The sequence below is a fragment of the Phycodurus eques genome, chromosome 15 (genome assembly GCF_024500275.1).
Source record: "Phycodurus eques isolate BA_2022a chromosome 15, UOR_Pequ_1.1, whole genome shotgun sequence".
In the NCBI taxonomy this organism is placed as follows: domain Eukaryota; kingdom Metazoa; phylum Chordata; class Actinopteri; order Syngnathiformes; family Syngnathidae; genus Phycodurus; species Phycodurus eques.
The window spans coordinates 22923293-22942429 of record NC_084539.1 but is presented as its reverse complement, the minus strand read 5'-3'; the positions used below and the strand labels follow the sequence as shown (position 1 = coordinate 22942429).

Genomic DNA, 19137 nt, shown 5'->3' with positions numbered 1-19137 from the left:
TTTAAACACGTGAGGGCCAATCATAAGTTGACAGGGCCGTCAGCAATGTTTAGATCTGTTTGACTTTCACGCACACACGCGTCACATATTTATCAGGACTTTTATTGGCGCAATGTTAATGGAAAACAACGAGACATATCAGGTGCTAAGATCAATTCAAATATGAATAAATATCAGAAGTATCGACATTAAACAATACGTTTTCACAGTCAAACTACAAGGATATCAAATGACAACGTAGCGGAAAGGTGTTAATGCTCAACTAATACATTCCAAAAGAGAACTAAATATAACACGTCACTAGCATTAGACTGACAATATTTTTAATAAGGAATAATAATGACGATGGAACATACCGTATTATTGTTGTGTGACGTAAAAAAAATACAATAAAATAAAATAAAACTTTGAGGTCAATTCTCTTTTGTAAAATGAGCAAACTTTCGTTCAGGGTACAAAAGTTTGTGTGCAAAATTTTACAAGCTAAGCTAACGGGTTTGTCGCTAACAAGCAACACAGGCTGGAAATAATTGTCACAGCGTGATCCACCGTGTCCAGGAAGTGACGTCACTTTGTGGTCCCTTGAATCCGCCGTGTCCAGGAAGTGATGTCACACTGAACCACTTTTGAAGTTACTTCGGTGGAATCCAGCGGATCCAGCAAATACAGGAGGTGACATCACGTTGTGATCCAGTAGTCCGCCCAGAAAACGTTGTCACAGTGGATCCACCGTCTAAATTAACATTACAGTCATCCAGTGGCTCAGTCCTTTCAGGAAGTGACACCATAGCGTCAGCCACCCCACAGGAAGTAGTCCTGATGTGGGATCCAGTGGATCCACTGCCAACAGGAAGTCATGTCAGTGTGATCAAGTGGCCCGCTGCATACAGGAAGTGATGTCAGAGTATGATCTAGTGCATCCACTTTGCAAAGATGTCCACTGGATTCAGGAAGTGACATCACATTGTGGTCCTGTGTCGCCGCTGCATACAGGAAGTGATCTCAAAATGGGATCAAGTGGATCCATGACATACAGGAAGTGACATCACGCCCGTGGTTTTTCGTTGACTGTGTGACACTCAAGCTAACATTCTAGTCAGCAAGACGTCGCACATTTGAAAGGATGTCACCTGAGCTGATTGGTGACCACGGTAACCAGTCGAACTTAATCAGCCCGTTCCCACACAAACTGGAGAGATTATTACTTTTTTCTTTCCTTCGACGGGTGGAGAACAGTGGCGTTGGTTGCCAGGCAACAGGACATCAAAGCCTCACCTGATCCAAATTAGCAGGGATTAGCCTGGCTACCGGTTGTGCTAACAGGCTAGCATAAGGCAAGGCGAGATGTGAGCCACTTAGCGTGAGCTTAGCCCGGCGGTACGCGCGGCTCAATCTTCAGCGAGAGCTCGTACAGCGCGTCTTCATCCATCACCTGCGTCTTGTCCAGCAGGAAATGAGTCACCTGCAGGGGGGCGGGGCCGCAAAATGGCTGTCAGTCAAACAGGCGCCAACAGAGAGGAGCTGAAAGAAGCGCGCACGCGCACCCGACCTTGGCCTGGTGCTCGATCCTGTAAGGAGCTTGCTGGAACTGCCGGATCTCTCGGATGATGTGACTAATCTGACGGGGAGAAAAAAAGACCTCGTTTCAGACAGCGTGGAAGTTACGGAACGTCCGGGGCATTTGTGACTTTTTCATGTATTTATTTATTTTTTTAAACAAATCATCTGTTAGCCATTTATTGTTCCAAACTAATGTTATGGTTTGAACCAGCGATTCTCAAAGTGCGGTACGAGTCGCACGAGTAGTATGCGAAAGAATCAGTGAATTACATGCTCAAACTTCCCAGAATGCTTCATCTTCTTTAATCCAGTGCAGTATTGTATTGAATTTTTAAGTACAATACATTTGCATTGAATAACTCACCAATTGATTGAGGTCATTTTTTTCAATCTAACTTTTATGCGCATTTTACAGTCCATTTTGATTGAATCATTATTTGAGAACAGTTCTTATTTTTCTAGAGTTAAGCGCAGTGTTTATCTGTTCAAACGGCGCATAATGTTACTGTAGCTAACGAAACCGTTCGATCTACTTTATAGGAATAGAATCTCCCTTTGGACGAACGCTCGGGCCTTCTATGCCACTGTATTCTCGTCTTGGACTTGGCGAGCCAAATAGTTTTGGGAGTGAAAAAGGTTGAAAACCACTCGTTTGAACGATGAATATAGGTTATGAGCAACATTTTCAGCAAATAGCGCGAACAGCTGCCTTTTTCAGTCAATAATTGTAGTCACGTTCTGCAGACAAAAAGAGCGAGTAGAATTCATTCAACAGCTGAAAAATCCCCATGGAATAAAAACCAACCCTAAAACGAATGCGCTCCCGGCGGCTTTTTTGGAAGTCTTGTAAGCGATTCGATTTACCATCCTCATCTTGGAGAAGTTGACCAGGCCGTCCTCGGTGAAGTTGGGCGTCCCCTCCTCGATGAAGGCCAGGTCGGTCAGGTACATGCCCAGGTAGGGAACGCACGGAGGGTTACAGCTGCGCGCGGGGGCACGCGCGCGCACACACACACACACACACACACACACGCTTGTAACACACGCACACAGCAAATAAGCATTTCGAGCTCCACCACGTTTACTTTTTCAGCGTCTCTCGGAGGTTCTTGAAGCGTCCTTCGGACGAGACCGTCCTCTGCAGACGATCCATCAGCGCCTTGGTCTGCGCGCGCACAAGGCAGAAGAGTTTGGTGCGGAGAAAGGAGCAGCGTGCGCCTGGCGGGGCTGGCAAACATTTGTGCTAAAAAAGCCCCGTCTGATTTTGGAAAAGACACACGGGGCGGCTCATTCGTAGCGCATGTAAAAGAAAAACTAAATTGTCCATGTTAAATAGTTCATTTCAAATATTTGTAAAATATTTTCGAATTTTATTTTGAATATTTAAAGAATACATTGTTTAAATAAATACAAACATTCAGTCATTTTCATTTTCTTACTTCTTTTTAAAGCCTTTGATGTCAAATATGTATTTGTTTTATTTTACTCATCTTTTTAAATATTATTAAGAGTAAATAAATGAACCCATTATTCCATTCGATTTGTATCTTAATTCATGACTTGCGTATTCTGAATTTTCATTTTGAAAAACATGTTTATTTTGAACAATACAGCTTTTTGTGTAAAACGTATTCATGTAAGATGATGATGCTTTGTCTGAAAAATATGAGTTTAAAAAAAAAAGAATTCTCTAGAAAAACGGCTTTAGAAAATTGTGAACTTTTTTCGAGAGAAAAGATGCCGTTTTATAAATAAATACAAAGTTAATACACTGAAAACATACATATTACTTTCTCAATATTGAAGAAAAAAAATGCCAAAATTAATTAAATTAAAAACGACAAATGAATACATAAAAAAATCTATTTGAATTAACCAGTTTGAAGGGGGGGGGGAATGCCTAAATTTAGGTCAAACATTTTTGGAGGCAAAAAAAAAAAAATAATCTCATGACTTTTTAAAAATGAATCCAACTTTCATATGAAAGTAGATTCAATACAAATTAGAATGACGCAGTTTTGAGGGCAAGCAAGCGCAACGTGAGCTAAATGTTGATGTTCGTTTCGCAGCCGTCACACTGAGAAGCGTTCCTAATCTTTTGAGCGCCCGGCGTGTCCAAATCAGGCAGCGGCACTTTGCGTCCGCTCCCACCTGCTTGCAGACTTTAGCCCAGGTCTTCTTGAGGCGGAAGACGGCGCTGCGGTTGAGCGCCGAGGTGATCTCCAGGACGCCGTTGTAGTTGTTGAGGCAGCGGCAGATGTCGGCCACCGCCAGCCACTTGTCGATGGCGCCCGCCCGGGAGCCCGCGTCGCCGTGCGTCATGATCTGCGACGCCACCAGGTTGCTCATCTGGGGAGAAACCCGAAAAAAAACAACACCTTGATAATGTCATCTACAGCATGCGCTTTCCTGGTTATACGTTACAAAATACGTGGAATCCTCTCGCTTACGTAAGACGCGAGCACGAAAAGAGCAAAAGCAAACGTCGGGGAAAAACGTCTTTTGGAAATGAACTCACGTTGTTGAAGTGCTGGCTCGTTTTCATGATGTAAGGCGTCTTGTCCGTCTTGTCCACTTTCATCCAGCCTTGACCGAGGAACTCCCTGCGACAATCCATCAATCAATCAATCAATCAATCAATCAATCATCTTTATGCACACGACACCCTGCCCCTCCGATATCCCCTCTTCATTTCTCCTCGCTAATAAATGATTTTCTTGATATGTTACCACTTTTTATCTCGAGAAAAAGATGGCTTTGTTCTTTTTTTTCCAACCGCCCCAACTTTCTCCATGTCGTTACGATGTCATTCTTGAAATGTTTTTTTCCCCAGACTAAAATAAGACTTTTTGTAGAAAAACCCGAGACGACAAACTATGACTGGAGATGATTTTCTTTAAAAAAATTGTATTTAAAAAAAAAAAAAAAGGAAAAAAAGAAGACTTTTTTTATCTTGCGATATCGAGCGGCGAGCACCGCCATTGGAACCTGCATTGTCCCGAATGACCACCGGGGGCGGGAAACGGACCGCATCGAAGGGGAAGCCGATCGCTGACATTTGGCTCAATTTGCCTGCGCCAAATCATTGTAATGGTCGGACTGACTCATAGGGAATGCTCCTGAAGACGATGTGGTCCAACAAAGTGATCTGCTCGGCCAGCTCCATCGCAGACAAAGACGCCAAACACTCTGCTTTTGGACTTTCCGCCTTTGCGCACAAACACACAAATGTGATGAAAACACTCACAACAGAATCATTGGCTCGACGTGAAGGTTCTTTTTCTTACCGCAATGAAGTGGAGAAGCGGACAAGTTTTCTGCTCATCGTTAGAAGATCATTTCCATCATTATGTGGTAAAAAAAACAACAACAAAAAACAAAAAGGCTGTTACTGAGAGTAGTACTCTTCATGACGTATGAAAATGAAGTACCATTTGTAGAATGTCCTCAATCTTGAGCTGAGTGTCGTCTTGTTCTTCCTGGCAAAGAGCGCTGACGACAACATACATCAAGTTAGATGTTCAGCAGTCAAACAAGCAAAACAAAAAAGCGGAGGCCGAGAACCTGAGGATGTTGGCGGTGGCTCTCCTCTCCTGCGGCAGGAGGTCAGGATCCCGAAGAACTTCCTCCAAGAGGCCGACCACGCCCACCTTCAGCTCACCGTTGCTCTCGAAGTCCTGCCGAGTGTTACGTGAAAATCAATCCCTTTTGGAACAAGTTGAAGTAGTGTTTTAATTTTTTTTAATACATCTGCAAACATTTTTTCAAAATACATTTTTAAAAGGTTATGCACTTTATGCGCACGTGCTTTCTTAGTTTTTTATTTGAAATAAATCGAGAAAGAATACTTTTCCATGCTGTCATTATGGGATGTTGCGGATAGAATTTTGAGGGCAAGAAAATAATGTCTTCAGTATTTGGAAAAAGGTTGTAACACAACAGAAGGCGGAAACATTTACACAACCAAGTACTTTCTGGATGCACACGATGCGAATGCCATTTCTTAGTTTTTATTTTTAGTCCAAAATCTACAAAAATTAAAAATGAACGACTTTTTCACGATGGGGTCTTCTAAGTAGAATTCGGAGGGGAGGGAAGAAAATCATTTTGGAACATCAAATTCGGCCAAAGTGGAAACATTCCCAGGACTTCACTTGGATTGTACACGTCGGTCAAGAAAGCTGTCGACGGAAGTTGTGGTGTGCGTTCACCTGCGAGTGTTTGGACACCCAATGTCGCAGCACGTTGAGAACTCGGTTGGTGGCGGCTCTGCGGATGATGAACTCTTTGTCGCACGACTTCTCCGAGCTTCCGAACGCTGCGACAGGAAACGGGAAGGACTTTTAGCACTTTCCTTGCGAGATTTAGCGTCTTGCCAGACGACCATAACGACTTCGTCTGGAAACGTTTAGCGACTCGCACGTCACTCGCCAGGCCGGGCCAGGCCCCGCTTTTAAAGCCGCACACGTTCAAAGTGCAAAATGTGAGAACGGCGACCCCGGGTGGCCCAAAATAATAGCCGCGCCTCACATGGAACAGCGCTCCGAGATGGAACCTACCCTGGGAGCTGCCGTGTCCGGCGGCGGCGGTGGCGATGGCGAAGGCCGACGCGGGCGACACGGCGCAGCGAGCGTTCTCCGCCGAAGACGCTGACGAGACAGCGAGACCGCAGTTAAGGCAAACCGCAACTCGGTCTTGACAGAATAACTCGACGGGCGCCGGCCGGCGCGATACCTCCCGCCGGGCGGTACCGCAGGTGTCGCGGCGTGGACGGCGAGCGACACGGCGACACGTCGCCGGACTCGTTGCTGCTGCCGGCGGCGGTGGGAGATTCCGGAATAAATTTGTCCAGAGACACTGACTCCAGCACGGCTGTCGGGGGGAGGAGTCACGAGTCACGAGTCACACGTAACCATGGCGACACCGCTCGCGCGACATCACCGTTAACTGTCGTGCGAGCGTTTTTTTACGTCACACCAGACATGCTTGTGATATTAAAGACACGTCCGTGGACAATCTGAACTCAGAAGGTTTTGGGTTTTTTTTGGTTGGTGTCCACAAACCAGCACATCACAGACATGTCGTTGGTGTTTTTGACCATCAAAGATGTCCATCAGATCAAAGACACATTTGTGGGGAACTTGTACACAATCATTTTTGGGGGGCGGGGCATCCAAAATGTTTTGTTTTGGAATTGGCATCCATCGTTTGACCTACTCAAAACATGTCCACGGTGAATGATTTGCATTCAACATATCAAAGACACACCGATGGTGACTTTGTACTGGCCGCGCCAAACCGTGTCTTTGATGCGTTCAATTCAGGATGCCAATTCCGTGATTTCAAAGACACGGCGGCGGTGAATGTTTACACAACAAAGACACGCTCGTCGGTCATTTCTTTTTCCACCGGTGTCCACCATTCATCACCTCACAGACACGTCGTCCTCGGTGATTTATTTTCATCGGCGTCCATCGTTTAACATCAAAGATACGATGACAGTTCCGAGGTGATTTTTTTCATTGGGCTCCAGCGTTCAACACATCAACGACATCCTCCGTGGCGATTATTAGTATTATTTTTTGGAGCCACACGACTCACCTCTGCGGATGCTTCTCCTCAGTTTCCCGCAGAAGGCGTCGATGCGAGGCAGTTCGCCGCCGCCGACGTCCTCGCCGCCCGGGCTGAGTTCGGGCGAGCTGGGACCGCGACTGAGATCCAGGGGGGCCTTGGTGACGGCGGGCGGCGGCGAGGACGAGAAGCCGAAGAGCGTCCTGGACGGGGCGGCGGCGTGGGGCGGCGGCGAGGACGAGGCGAAGAGGCCGGGGCCGTGCGTGGACGTGGGGGAGCTGGCGGCGGAGGAGGACGGCGTGGAGGAAAGGTCCAGAACTTTGGGGCCCACGGGCGAGCTGAGGGACAGCTTGCGCGCGTGGACAGGCGAAGACGTGCGAGACGGGAGGGACAACGGCGGCGGCGACGAGAACTTGCGGCACAGGCGCGGGGATTTGTTGTTCAGGGGGTCCGTGCCCCACGAGCCCTGGTTGGCGGCGAAGAACAGTTCCAGGGACCTGAGGACACAAGACCACCTGTCACCATTGGGGGGGGGGGGGGGCGCCACTGAGGGAGGCGGAGGTGTGCATGGAGTCACTGAATATGGGGGCGGGGAGAGGGGGGGGGGGGGGGGGGGGCTTGAATGTTTGTTTACTTGGACTGATCCAGAGCCAGCCGAGTGATCTTCAGAGTGTAGTCGGGACACAGAGACATGATGGACAGACGGTCGCACGAGTGCTGCTCGATCCTGACCAACAAAATGACGAGGAGGAGGAAGATGACGATGAAGATGTGGACCAAAGCGGGACTAAGGGGATTTGTGGACCTGGAAACTGATCCAATTCTCAGTATTTTTGAACGGCGTACAGACATCAAAGATCGGATTTTTTCTTCATTGATATCCAGCATTTAACACATCAAAGACACACCCACGATATCAAAGAGATGTCCACGATATCATCGTTGCGTCTATTGTGACTTTCTGCCTGGCCACGAGGCGGCGATGTCCCTTTGCAAGCCAAAGACTTTTTTTCATTGGTGTCCAACCTTGAACATCTCGAGGGCGTGGCCGTGGTGAATTTTAACACCTCAAAGACACGGCCAAGAAATCAAAGACACATCCGCGAGGATGATTTTCATTGCTCGTTGCCATGTTACACATCAAAGACACGTCCGTGGGATTTCGCCCAACAAATTATCATTAACATCGCTGGCCATTATTTGCCACATCAAAGACATGCCCACGATATCAAAGCCAATGGTGATTTTGTTGTTGTTGTCGTGGATACTAATTTAAAAATCACCACGGATGTTTCTTTGATGTCTTAAATTGTGGATACCAATAGAAACAAACATTTCCACGAATGTGTCTTTGATATGTAAAATTTTGGATAGCAACCAAGTGTGAATTGAGCATCTTTGATGTGTAAAATGGCAACTCGCAATGGAAAAAAAGAAAATCTCCACGGATGTGTCTTTGATTTCATGTCCATGTCTTTGCCGTGTTCAAATTCAAAACCATGGCCAGGTCCTCCATATGGTAACGGTTGGAAAGCAATGAAGAAAATTGCGAAAAATGCTTTTTTCCAATTGCACGACACCGATTCCACCGTTTTGGCCAGATGACCGACCGCAGTGTTGTTTCCCAGTCGGCAGCGGCGTACCTGACGGGTATGGAGGTGAAGGGTCGCCTGTAGATGTGCGCCAGCTTGCGGATGACGACGGCGGCCGTGGTGAAAATTCTGTACGTGTGCAGGAAGGTGTTGAGGAAGTCGATGGACAGGAAGCGGAGGTCGGTGAGGCGCTCCAGGAGGCGCTCCACGCTGGCGTAGCGGATCTGAGGGACTTTGCACGAGTTGAGCGTCTTGCTGAAGCAGATGTCCACGTCGTCTTTGTGCAGGCGGGCGTCCGACCTGCGGGGGGCGCCCGACGTTCACAAGCGGACGGCGTTATCGGCGCTTATGTCCGTAAAGACGTTTCGGCCGATCGGAAGCATTTACGCAAACGAGCGGCTCACTTAGCTATGCGCAACAACAAACAACAAAAAAACCCAAGAGGATGTCTGCCCTGGCGGTGGTCGTGCGTCTTTGTGTCTTTGTTGGGTTTGTCTGTGTTTGTTTATTTGTGTGTATGCGTTTGTCGTAATATGCTTGATTGTGTGTGTGTGTGTGTGTGTGTGTGTGTTTGTTTGTGTTGGTTATTATGTTTACTTATATTGTTTTAACATTTGCCTGTTTCTTCCGTGAATGTTTGTTGGTTTGCAAACGCGTCTTCGTTTCGCGTGCGGTCACGCGGCGAGCGCGAGACGTCTCACTTGATCATGTGCGGCACGGACACTTTGGAGTTCTCCTCGAAGACGCTGGTCATCAGCCCGTTGCAGCGGATGTTATCGACGCACTGAAACGCAAAGGCGAGACGTGAGACGACTAAAGCGCTACTCGCAAAGCGCCATTTCGCGGGTTTCGCTCACCTGACTGATGTCGCTGGTCCAGGCCGCCTTCTCCTGGCGCGACGGCGCGAGCAGGACCACGGAGAACGTCTGGCCGTCGGGGGGCTCCACCACCACTTTGAACTCGGCGCGGCTGAAGCCTTGTCCCGCCGCGTTGTCTGCGAGCAAAACTTGTTTCCGATCAACGTTTCAAATCATTTGATCAAAAACGAGGCCAAGACATGCTCACAGTCCTCGTCGCTGGCGTCCAGTTCCTCGATGAGCGTACACTCCATGAGCGACAACGCGCCGCCTTGCTGAAGCACAAACACAACAACTCTTCATTGCGCCAAAGGTCTCGCAGCCCGTCCGGGCAGCAAGCACCCGTTGGGCCCGAATTAGTTGCGCCCCCCGTTTGCAATGGAGTTCTTCGTTGTTAATGAAGTTCCAAATATCGATTTCAACAGCAGCAAACTAGCTGGGGCATAATGAACTGGGCCCTCCCTCGATTTGCAATTCATTTGCAGAACGGTGCCACGCTAAACTTGTCAAAAGAGTTCATCTCGGCAGCAAGCGCGAGTTAGGCCTGAATCGATCGCGCCCACTGTTGACTATTCGTTTCTTTGTGTTTTTTTCCAGTTGAAACACGTCCTTCGCCGTACTCCTCCGGAGTCGAACAGCAGGCCGTCTCGGCAGCAAACTCGTCGGCCCCGACTCGATCGTGACCTCTATTTACAATCCCTTGCTTTTGTTCGTCTCCTTTGCTCCAGTGGGCCCACGGCCAAAGCCGCCTCGAACTCAAGCGCGTCCCATCTCGGCGGAAAACAGCGCTTGCCCTCAGTTAAATGCGCCCGAATTCATTTGTCTGTTTTTGTTTTAGATCCCGCCCATCGCATTATGTGTGTCAACTTTCTCAAATGTTAAATAATAACGTCGCAATAGTACGATGAGGCGATTTGACATTTTCCGTGGGAGGGAAACCCGTTACCCGCACACCCGAGTTAGTTTGACAGCCCTTGTTCGGAAGCGATCCGAGCCAAATTCGTGACCGTTTTCAAATGTCTCGCTGACAAACAGTACTTGGCCTTCAATGGATCGCACCCTAGTTACAATTTCTTTCTTTTTGAGCTCTAAACTGACCCTAAGCAAACTAAAAAGTATTTGGCCCTTGATTCATTGCATCCTATATTGACAATTCATTTCTTCCTTCACTTTTTGGCTAGTCGGCCCTCAATTCATTCCGCTCGCCGCTTTTTGGGTTCTTCGTCGAGTCGAGAACGTTTTTGCAGACCTTGAGCAGGTGCAGCTTGCCTCCGGACGTCCTGGTGCAGATGAGGAAGTGCTTGGTGAACAGGAAGCACTGGCGCTCGCCTTCCTTGCGCAGCGACAGCGAGCCCAGACGCACTTTGCTCAGCATCCCGCGCTCGCTGCTCGACGGCAGCTGGACGAGCGAACCTGTCGGGGGCGGGGACAGCACACTTGCGCTTCAGCCTTCGCCACGACAGCCCACGAACGATAAGGCCGCCCTTTCGACCACCGAACGCGCGCGCGTGTGTGTGTGTGTGTGTGTGAAACGACAAGATGGCGTCCACCTTGTCTGACGAAGGTCTGGCTGGTGTCCAGCAGAATGTCGCAGCCCTCCACGATCATCCTCTCGATGGCCAGGTTCTTGCGGATGTTCTCCGTGTCGCTCACCTCGTCGTGCATCGTCCTGATGACGCGCGCAACACCGCGCACACATTTGTCACTTTTGAGAACAACAACCACACAAGAAGAAGAAGGAGAAGAAGTTCGTACTTGGAGAGTTCTTCCAGTTTGGACTTGGCAAAGTGCAAACTATTTCTCTCCACGTGCTCGTGCGGCGTGTGCGCGAGCAACTCGTGAAGCGTGATGATGTAACGAGGAATCTGGAAAGACAACGCGGGGACGCCCCCGCTCGTCACAAATCGAGTCGTTCCGCCGTCACGTAATAACTACAACTGCAAGTGACACTAACGAGCTAACTAAGACTTATTACCTACATAGTAACGCCGACGCTGACTAACGACAACATTAGCAATAGCTCAATGACTATAAGCTCACACTAACTAGCAAATGACCTGATCACTGCTAACTAGAACCAACTATACTGAAAATACAACTAATTAGTTAACTATGACTTACTATAAGGACCCATAACTAACCGGCTAACTATTTTTACCTGCTGAACTCACCACTATTACTCACGCTTACGTATTAGAACGCTAAGTACAACTGACTCATTGGATAACCTTCGCAAGATTAACACTTCAGAGCTGACTTCCAGCCAAATATCCAAAAATAACTTAACTAAAACTAGCTCAGGTGCTCTTAGTAACTAGATAACAAACTATAGCTATTAGTAACTAACTAGATATTACTAGCTGGATAGCCAACTAGAACGATCGCTCTATCCAACTAACCAATCAACTGTTACTTGCTAGATCACTAACAATCTAACGAAGCGTAACTATTACTAAATGACAAATAAACCTCGAACTAGCTCACCGACTATTATTAACAGGCTAACTGGTACAATGGCTAACTTGAAGCCTTCCTAAATAACTATCTCACTAACGAATCGGCAGTTACGAACGACCACCGCGATTGTGTACTGGTGTCGTACTAGTATTAGCAGCAGTATTGAAACCTGGAACATGGGGTAGGTGAGGAAGGTCTCGAGCATGCGGCCCTCGCAGGCGGCGTTGGCCTCGTACTGCTTGAGCAGCTTGTCGAAGTCGCGGTTCTGCTTGCAGTTGGCCAGAACCTGAAGGCTGTACTGGTGGTTGCGCACAAACTCCTGGTAGATGTTCAGCATGGGCAGAAGGATGTCGAACAGGTCCGCTGGAGGACGGAGGAAGAGGGTGACGACGCCGAAGGTGACCGCCGGCGCGGAGACGCGCGACTCACCGAGGACGAGGGTGGGCCAGTTGGCCATGCGAGCGGTGAGGCCCTGGTGGAAGATCTGGTGCAGGAACATGACGGTCTCGCTGGGGCAGACACGGACCGGGAGCGCGTGAGCCGGCCGGCGGCAAAAACCCAAAGCCCGCCGAGATCGAACGTCGCGAATGGAGGCAAAATCCGCCTCCCTTTCGGGTATCTCCTCCTGATTAGATTTCACTCTTTGCGGCACACGTTTACTTGTTTGAAAAAAATCGCTTTTTCCTATTCTACCGGTCAGCAATTGTGCTTAAAGGCTCGGTCGTGTCGCTATTTGGCTGCTTTTGTCTTTTTTTATTTAAAAGGCAGTCGTGGCACCTGTTGAGGAAGATGCTGCTGACGTCGTGGTGGCTCACGGGCGGCTTCTTGGAGCTGGCGGCCATGCGCAGCGGACGCAGGAAGCAGTTGACCAGGACGGACAGCTGGCTGACGTACTCGCTCTCGGCCTCCACCATGTTGAAGACGATGTGGTTGCGCTTGCGCATGCTCTCGGCGTGCGGAGAGCAGATGTAGTCCTGAACGATCAGCTTCCACTTCCTCCGGCACAGCCAGCCGCGCATGAAGCTCTGCACCTGCGCGACGCGTAACGGGTCACTTCGCAAATCGCTTGACAAGTCATGTGACCGGAAGTCAGCTAGAAAGTTAGGTGACACTTAACACAGCATCATCCAAAATCATCTTCAATCGCTAAGTCAATGACCGTCATTTCCCGTGTATAATACGCACCGCCAAAGTTGACCTCAAAATTCTGCAAAACCCCTCTACCCATGTATAATGCATTTTTACAATGCATGATTTTGCTTCTACCCCTATGATCAACACGTGAAGTATTATCTGTATTTTATTCTGAAGTGGAGCACTTTATTTGAACGCATAATGCGTCTTTTAATTTACTTGCTCTTATTTTGAAATTCACAGCCCTACTTTTATTTAGTGAATGAGAAAACACGCAGTTGTGTGTGAAAACACTTACGTTTGATTACCCAGGCAGAATTTGTAAGATGGGTACAATTCTTGAAGAAAACATGAACTTCATTTTATTTTAATGGGATTCAAATGAAACTGTCTAGCATTTCAGAAAAGCATTACCATTCAACAAAACATTTCCATAAAGAAATGAATGGTGGTTGTTGTTCAGTCATCAGTCGTATTTAAAAAAAAAAAAAAAAAAACATTTCACAAATTTTGCCAGGGTATGTAAACTTATGAGCACAACTGTACATATATGCGGTCATACGTGCCCGTCATATTGGAATGAAAGTGTAGGCTACACTAGGTGGCGGTGACGTATTAGAATGCAAGTGTACACTTCTTTCATAACCTCTAGGTGGCGGTGGCATATTGAAATGATAGTGTACAGCTTTTTCATAACCTCTCGATGGTGGCATACATTTATAAAATAGGAAAGTTGTTTTTTTCCCCATTTCCCCCTATACCCATGTATAATGCGCACTATTGATGTTTTGACAATTTTGGGGGCGAAAAAAAACGGGCATTATACATTTATTGCTCTGTTATTGATTAAATGGTACAACTGCCGGCGTTAGCGGCTAGCAGCTAGCTACCCGAGTGCCCCGTCGGCCCGCGACAGCCGGGGGACGACTTTTCCCTGAGAAAGTTGAACAGGTGAAAATGACTCTGCGCATTTATTTACCTTTGATGCTGGTTAGGCTATTATTCAATTAATGAATAATCAAATTAGGGTTAGGTTATTATTAAAATCACTGTGTAAGATTCTGCATTTTTGCAGTGCAGATAAAGATATGCACATTTGCAATACAATGGGAAGTTTTGACAGCTACGCTTCAGTTCCACTTTAACAAGTCACATGACACCGTCGCTTAAGTCACTAAATAAGCCAGTTGACACTTAAGTCACGTAACTAGTCACATGACACTTTAGAAATCCAATGACACTTAAAGTCAGTCAGCAAGTTCCAAGGCACTTCAATTATTTTAAAGTCACAAGTTAACATGTGACACTGACGAAGTCACCGAACAAGACTCAAGACTTGTGAAGTCACGCGTGACAAAAGCAGTCACGTGACACCTAGCAAGTGACTCAGCAAGTCTTCGAACTCCCACGAGTGACGTTTGAGCAGGCGCGCGGGTGATCAGCGGCGCCGCGCGTACGAACCTTCTTGATCTTCTTGATGTCGGGGTCCTCCTCGTCCAGGACGTTCTGGCTGGGCTGCGTGCGCTCTTTGCTCCTGTTGAGCAGCGCGATCTGGACACGACACACGCACAACGCCGTCAGCCGGACCGCCGGCATTAGCCTACGGCGGCGGGCGTCCAGCGCTAGCGGCGGCGCGTACCTCGGCCTTGAGCCTCTCGATCTCGGCGTCCTGGTCCTCCAGCTGCGCGCGGAGCTGATTGGCTGCGATTTTCTCGGTCTCCGAGATCTGGACCAGGTGGATGTACTTCTGCATCAGGATCTCGCGCTCCACGATCAGGTCCGAGTAGCTGACCGCACGCACGCCGCGAGGCAACGTCAAAAGTTGGGCTTTTTCTTTGGCTTTTATTGCGACACTTGTACCAAATGTTTAGCCTCGTACCGTAGCCTTTAGCATTCAGCGTGTTGCAGACACACACACACACGAACAAACACGTGCAAACGCAAATATACGCACACACCCACACAAACACACATGCAAACGCTCGTGTACACGCACGTTCTCACAACAACGCACATTAACATGCACGTGCACTCACGGAAACGGTCACATTTGCGAACACACACACACATATGCAAAGGAACACAAACAAACGCGCAAACAAACATATACGCACACATGCAAACACAGGAACACACCGTCTTGCACAAACACACGCGCACTCGTGCACACAGACACGCGTTCGCACGCTCACACGTTATTTCCTCTGGGGAATAACATTTTTTTTTTCCCATTTGTAACGCTGACACACATTCGACATAAGCACAGCGCTGTTCCATATTTGCGTGTGCGCGTTGCCCTCGCGGCAGTTCACATTTAGGTCATAGTTGCGTTTTACGGACTTACATCACACGCCGGCCTTCTGTCTCGCGCGCTCACTGTTCTATTTTTATCTCCTCGCGCGACCTCTCACTTCGGTCGCGGTCACATCCAGTGCCCCCCCCCCCAAAAAAAGAATCATATTTCCAGTGAGCAGAAAATGCTGTCAATCATCAAATCATCCTCAATCCCGATGGCAAGCGTAAAAAGAAGTTCAAACCATTCAAAAAAGTCGACTTTAACAGGTTGAAGTCTTTGATGCTCTCACAACTTGATTTGTTATTTATTTGTTATTATTTTCTTCATCAAAATTGCTAATTGGAGCAGAGCGGGTGAATGTGTGTGCGTGTGTGTGTGTGTGTTTACCTGGCCTGCTGTATGCAGTCCACCCACTCGTTACAGTCGGCCTCGTCCTCCGTTCGAAGCTCCAAAGGCTTCTGACCGTCATGGCCGAACAACACCAGGAAGTAGTGCTGCGCGCACACACAGGTCAACTTCCTGTATTCCACCTGACTTCCTGTATTTGCAACACTTTACAGCACTTCACACGAAGATGACGATCATGCGCGTACGCGCGTGTTTAGTCATGATGTAACACGAACGGGCCAGAGCCACTTGTTCGCGTGTGCGGCATCCGACCAGCAGGGGGCTTAAAGGCTCGCGCGCGTTACGTCACCGACGAGGCAGCTTGTCCGGCTAATGCGGCTTCCCGCGATTTAAGCCGCACCGCGACAACGACCCGCACGGACGGTGTTCCTAGGCCGCGCCCCCTTCTGCTCGGACCACGAGTCACTTCAGTCACGTGACACTTCGAGGCCCCGTAAAGTGAAAATCAAAAGTCTTTTCAATGGGACACAAAATTGAGAAGTGTTGTTAACAAGCCCGCCGAATCCGAACGAATCAAAAAGTAGAACAATCGCGGCTCCGAAATCCCAGAAATCGAGATCTCCTCCCAACCGCGGGACGTCGCAGGCGTGTCCGCGGAACGCGCTGACAACGCGGCGGGCTCGACCTTCGCCCGTCAATCGAATACTCGTTAGCCGTCCTAAATTCTTTGCACGTTTACAACACTTACCGTCCAACATATTTCTCGTATTTAGAAACAAAACGCAAACATGACACGAAAGTGTCTTTAAGAAGTCGCTCGACGAGTCTCATGAGACGAAACAAGTCTCGAACGACACAACACCGGCTTAAAAGCCAACGTGCAAACGTTTGAAATCACAAGCTCGGACTAATAGTTTCTTCCGCTGTGGTTAAAGTGAGCGTAAAAGGGGTTTTGGTCAAATGGCAGCGTTATTATGTATTACGTGCGGCAATTGAACATTTTGCTACAGAGTTCCGGAGGTTCCGGGCCGCTGGCAAACCGGATCGCCGGAATTCTTCGATCCCACTTTGGATTTCTTCTTTCCTTGCGCCGGGCGCTCCCTCCTCTCCTCCGATTGGCTGCCTTCTGCCGACCCGTTTTGAGGAAGGAACGTGGCCAAAGCGCCACCGCCAACAAGTTGGCCGGCGTTTCGCAGCAAACGCAAAAGTTCGCTCGCGCGGACGAGACCTCGCTCGAAAAATGACTTTGCGACCCTCAGCCTCCTTTGAAACCTTAACACTGGCTCGAAACCCTACCGGCGCGGTGAGAGTCTGCTTCGAAGGCCTGACCCTCGTTCCGAGCCCTAACGAAAGCCGAAGACAGCTCGAGCCTCCCGTGCGTGTCTGGAAACCTTGCAAGAGTGAACCGGACCCCCGACCCCGACCCCGACCCCGCCTACCTGCGACTTGTCGGGCGAGGCCGGTTCGGGCGCGGGGGCGCGCTCGCACGTGCAGCCCTCCAGCAGGTACATGCCCGACGGGCGCGCGCTGCGCTCGTCGTCGAAGTAGAAGAGGAGATTGTGGTGCAGCGCGAAGAACTTGTCGCTCCAGCGGACGTTCTCCGAGCTGCGCTTGCTCAGCACGCCGCGCTTGGCGCCCTCCTTGCGGGCCAGCTGCGCCAGGCGCAGCGCGTGGCCCTCGTTGTAGCGCACGCTCTTCTGCATGGGGACCGGCCGCGCGGCGGAGGCGCGCCGCCACCGACGGCCCGCGGCGCGCCCGGAAGTGGAAATGAAAGCAAAAATGCAAACAACAACAACAACAACAACGGCAACGGCAACGACACGAGGACGAGAAAAAAGGCCAAAGTCAAGTGAGGCGAGCGCGCGCGCGGGCGGGCGGAATGTCGGCGGCGGCGGGATGAGCGCTAATCGGCTTTCGAGTCCTCTTAAAGGGCCAGCAGCAGCCGCCAACTGTCAAACTGTCACACTTATTGACACCCTTTGGCTTCCCACGCTCGGAAGGGCCAAAACGTCTTTCAAATGTTCGGCGAAGTTGCTGGTGACATTTTGGATCTATCGCAATGTTCTCGTCTTTCCCGTCAAAACGAACGCAAATGCGTCTCAGCGTCCCGCCGCTTCCTGTTTTCCTTTCTTCTACCAACGTCTTCACCGTTAATTTGGTTGCAATACAGCGGAGGGATCGGTGATGAGGCGGCCATTTTGTGTGTATCGTTACTCCTCAGATAGGAACAAATATGTTGAATTTGTCAAAGTGTCACAACCACTGCGCCTCTTTACCGTTTTTGCGGTCGTATAAAGACAAAAGAGTGCAATCTTTTGAACGAGTAGTTGAGATCGTGTATGCGCTCGTATCCGCAGAGTTTGAAGCGCAACGCGTGTCAATTGTGCAACTCGCCCCATTTTCATGAAGCCGTTTTTGTCAATTCGCGTTCCGCTAGAAGCGTATCACCGTTCGCTCCGTCCATCGGGATTGCCTCGACGACGAATGTGTGAAATGTTCCAAAGGAAGGACCGGAAGCGGGGCTCTCGCGGCACGGGGGCGGCAACGTGCCCGCGGAAAACGAAAAAAGGGCCGCAAGCGTCTCGATGAACTGAAATGAGACACCCGTCGTCTTAACGATGTCTCGACTGCCACCATGTCGCAAAAGTCAAACAAAATGTCGACGTGCGACACTTTCAAGCGATCCCTCCCGCAACCTACCGGGGAAATCACAATTTCCCATCAAATCGTTTCGAAACCCCAACGAGGTCTCGAAAGCCCACCGCCGTTCGCGAGTGTCACCCGCGGCCTCGGCTCTGATTGGCGGCTGAGGGACGAACCCGCTTTGACCTCAGGATCGCCGTCAAAGACGCAATGTGACGCGCACGCGAAACGTGCTACTAATCTGTTAGGCTGCTTAGTGATCAACACACGCACACGCGCGCGCTCACACGCACACACTCGCGGTCGTTTGCCGAGTGGCGGATGGCCGAGGTCGACCTTTTCGGAAGTACCGACCTCCCTTTCCGAGCTAAATTGTAACATTTGTTCCAGGACGCGGCTGTTGCATTTTTTCGTTTTTCTTCCGTCCAATCGGACTCCGGCCTGTAAAACGTCGCCGCGTCAGCGTAATCCTGCCCGGCGCCGTCCCGATCAATCGCGCTGCCGGCCCGCCGAACAAAAACCGGATTAGCCACGGCACTATATCTTTAAACCGTCGCATTTCAAATTCTATGACATCGGCACTTTCCCGTCCTCCGATTGGTCGGTCGTAGCGAGCCGAATTGGACGAGCGAAACACATCTGTCGCGATCTGCGGATTATCGCGAGGGGCGGGGGCGGG

At 49.3% G+C, this 19137-nt stretch overlaps 1 protein-coding gene across 5 annotated transcripts; it reads right to left on the bottom strand.

Annotated features, from left to right (window-relative positions):
* Positions 1–83: 83 nt before the first annotated feature.
* rasgrf2a (Ras protein-specific guanine nucleotide-releasing factor 2a) lies at positions 84–17703 on the bottom strand. Of its 5 annotated transcripts, XM_061697762.1 has the most exons (29): positions 17255–17615; positions 15855–15961; positions 14811–14958; positions 14633–14722; positions 12815–13068; positions 12467–12546; positions 12207–12400; positions 11336–11445; positions 11131–11249; positions 10830–10993; positions 9789–9855; positions 9581–9717; positions 9425–9507; positions 8775–9023; positions 7766–7858; positions 7162–7628; positions 6295–6432; positions 6120–6209; positions 5772–5878; positions 5125–5237; positions 4992–5052; positions 4848–4877; positions 4665–4768; positions 4079–4163; positions 3712–3909; positions 2646–2725; positions 2425–2542; positions 1550–1618; positions 84–1462 (listed from the first exon to the last, which is right to left on the bottom strand). In XM_061697762.1, the coding sequence occupies exons 1-29, from the start codon at positions 17516–17518 to the stop codon at positions 1367–1369; spliced, it is 3915 nt and encodes a 1304-aa protein (XP_061553746.1). In that variant the 5' UTR covers positions 17519–17615; the 3' UTR covers positions 84–1366. The 5 variants fall into 5 exon arrangements, 4 of the variants coding, with proteins under 4 accessions (XP_061553746.1, XP_061553747.1, XP_061553748.1 ...); XM_061697763.1 differs by lacking the exon at positions 7766–7858; XM_061697764.1 differs by lacking the exons at positions 6120–6209; positions 6295–6432 and having other exon boundaries at positions 17255–17616.
* Positions 17704–19137: the final 1434 nt, after the last annotated feature.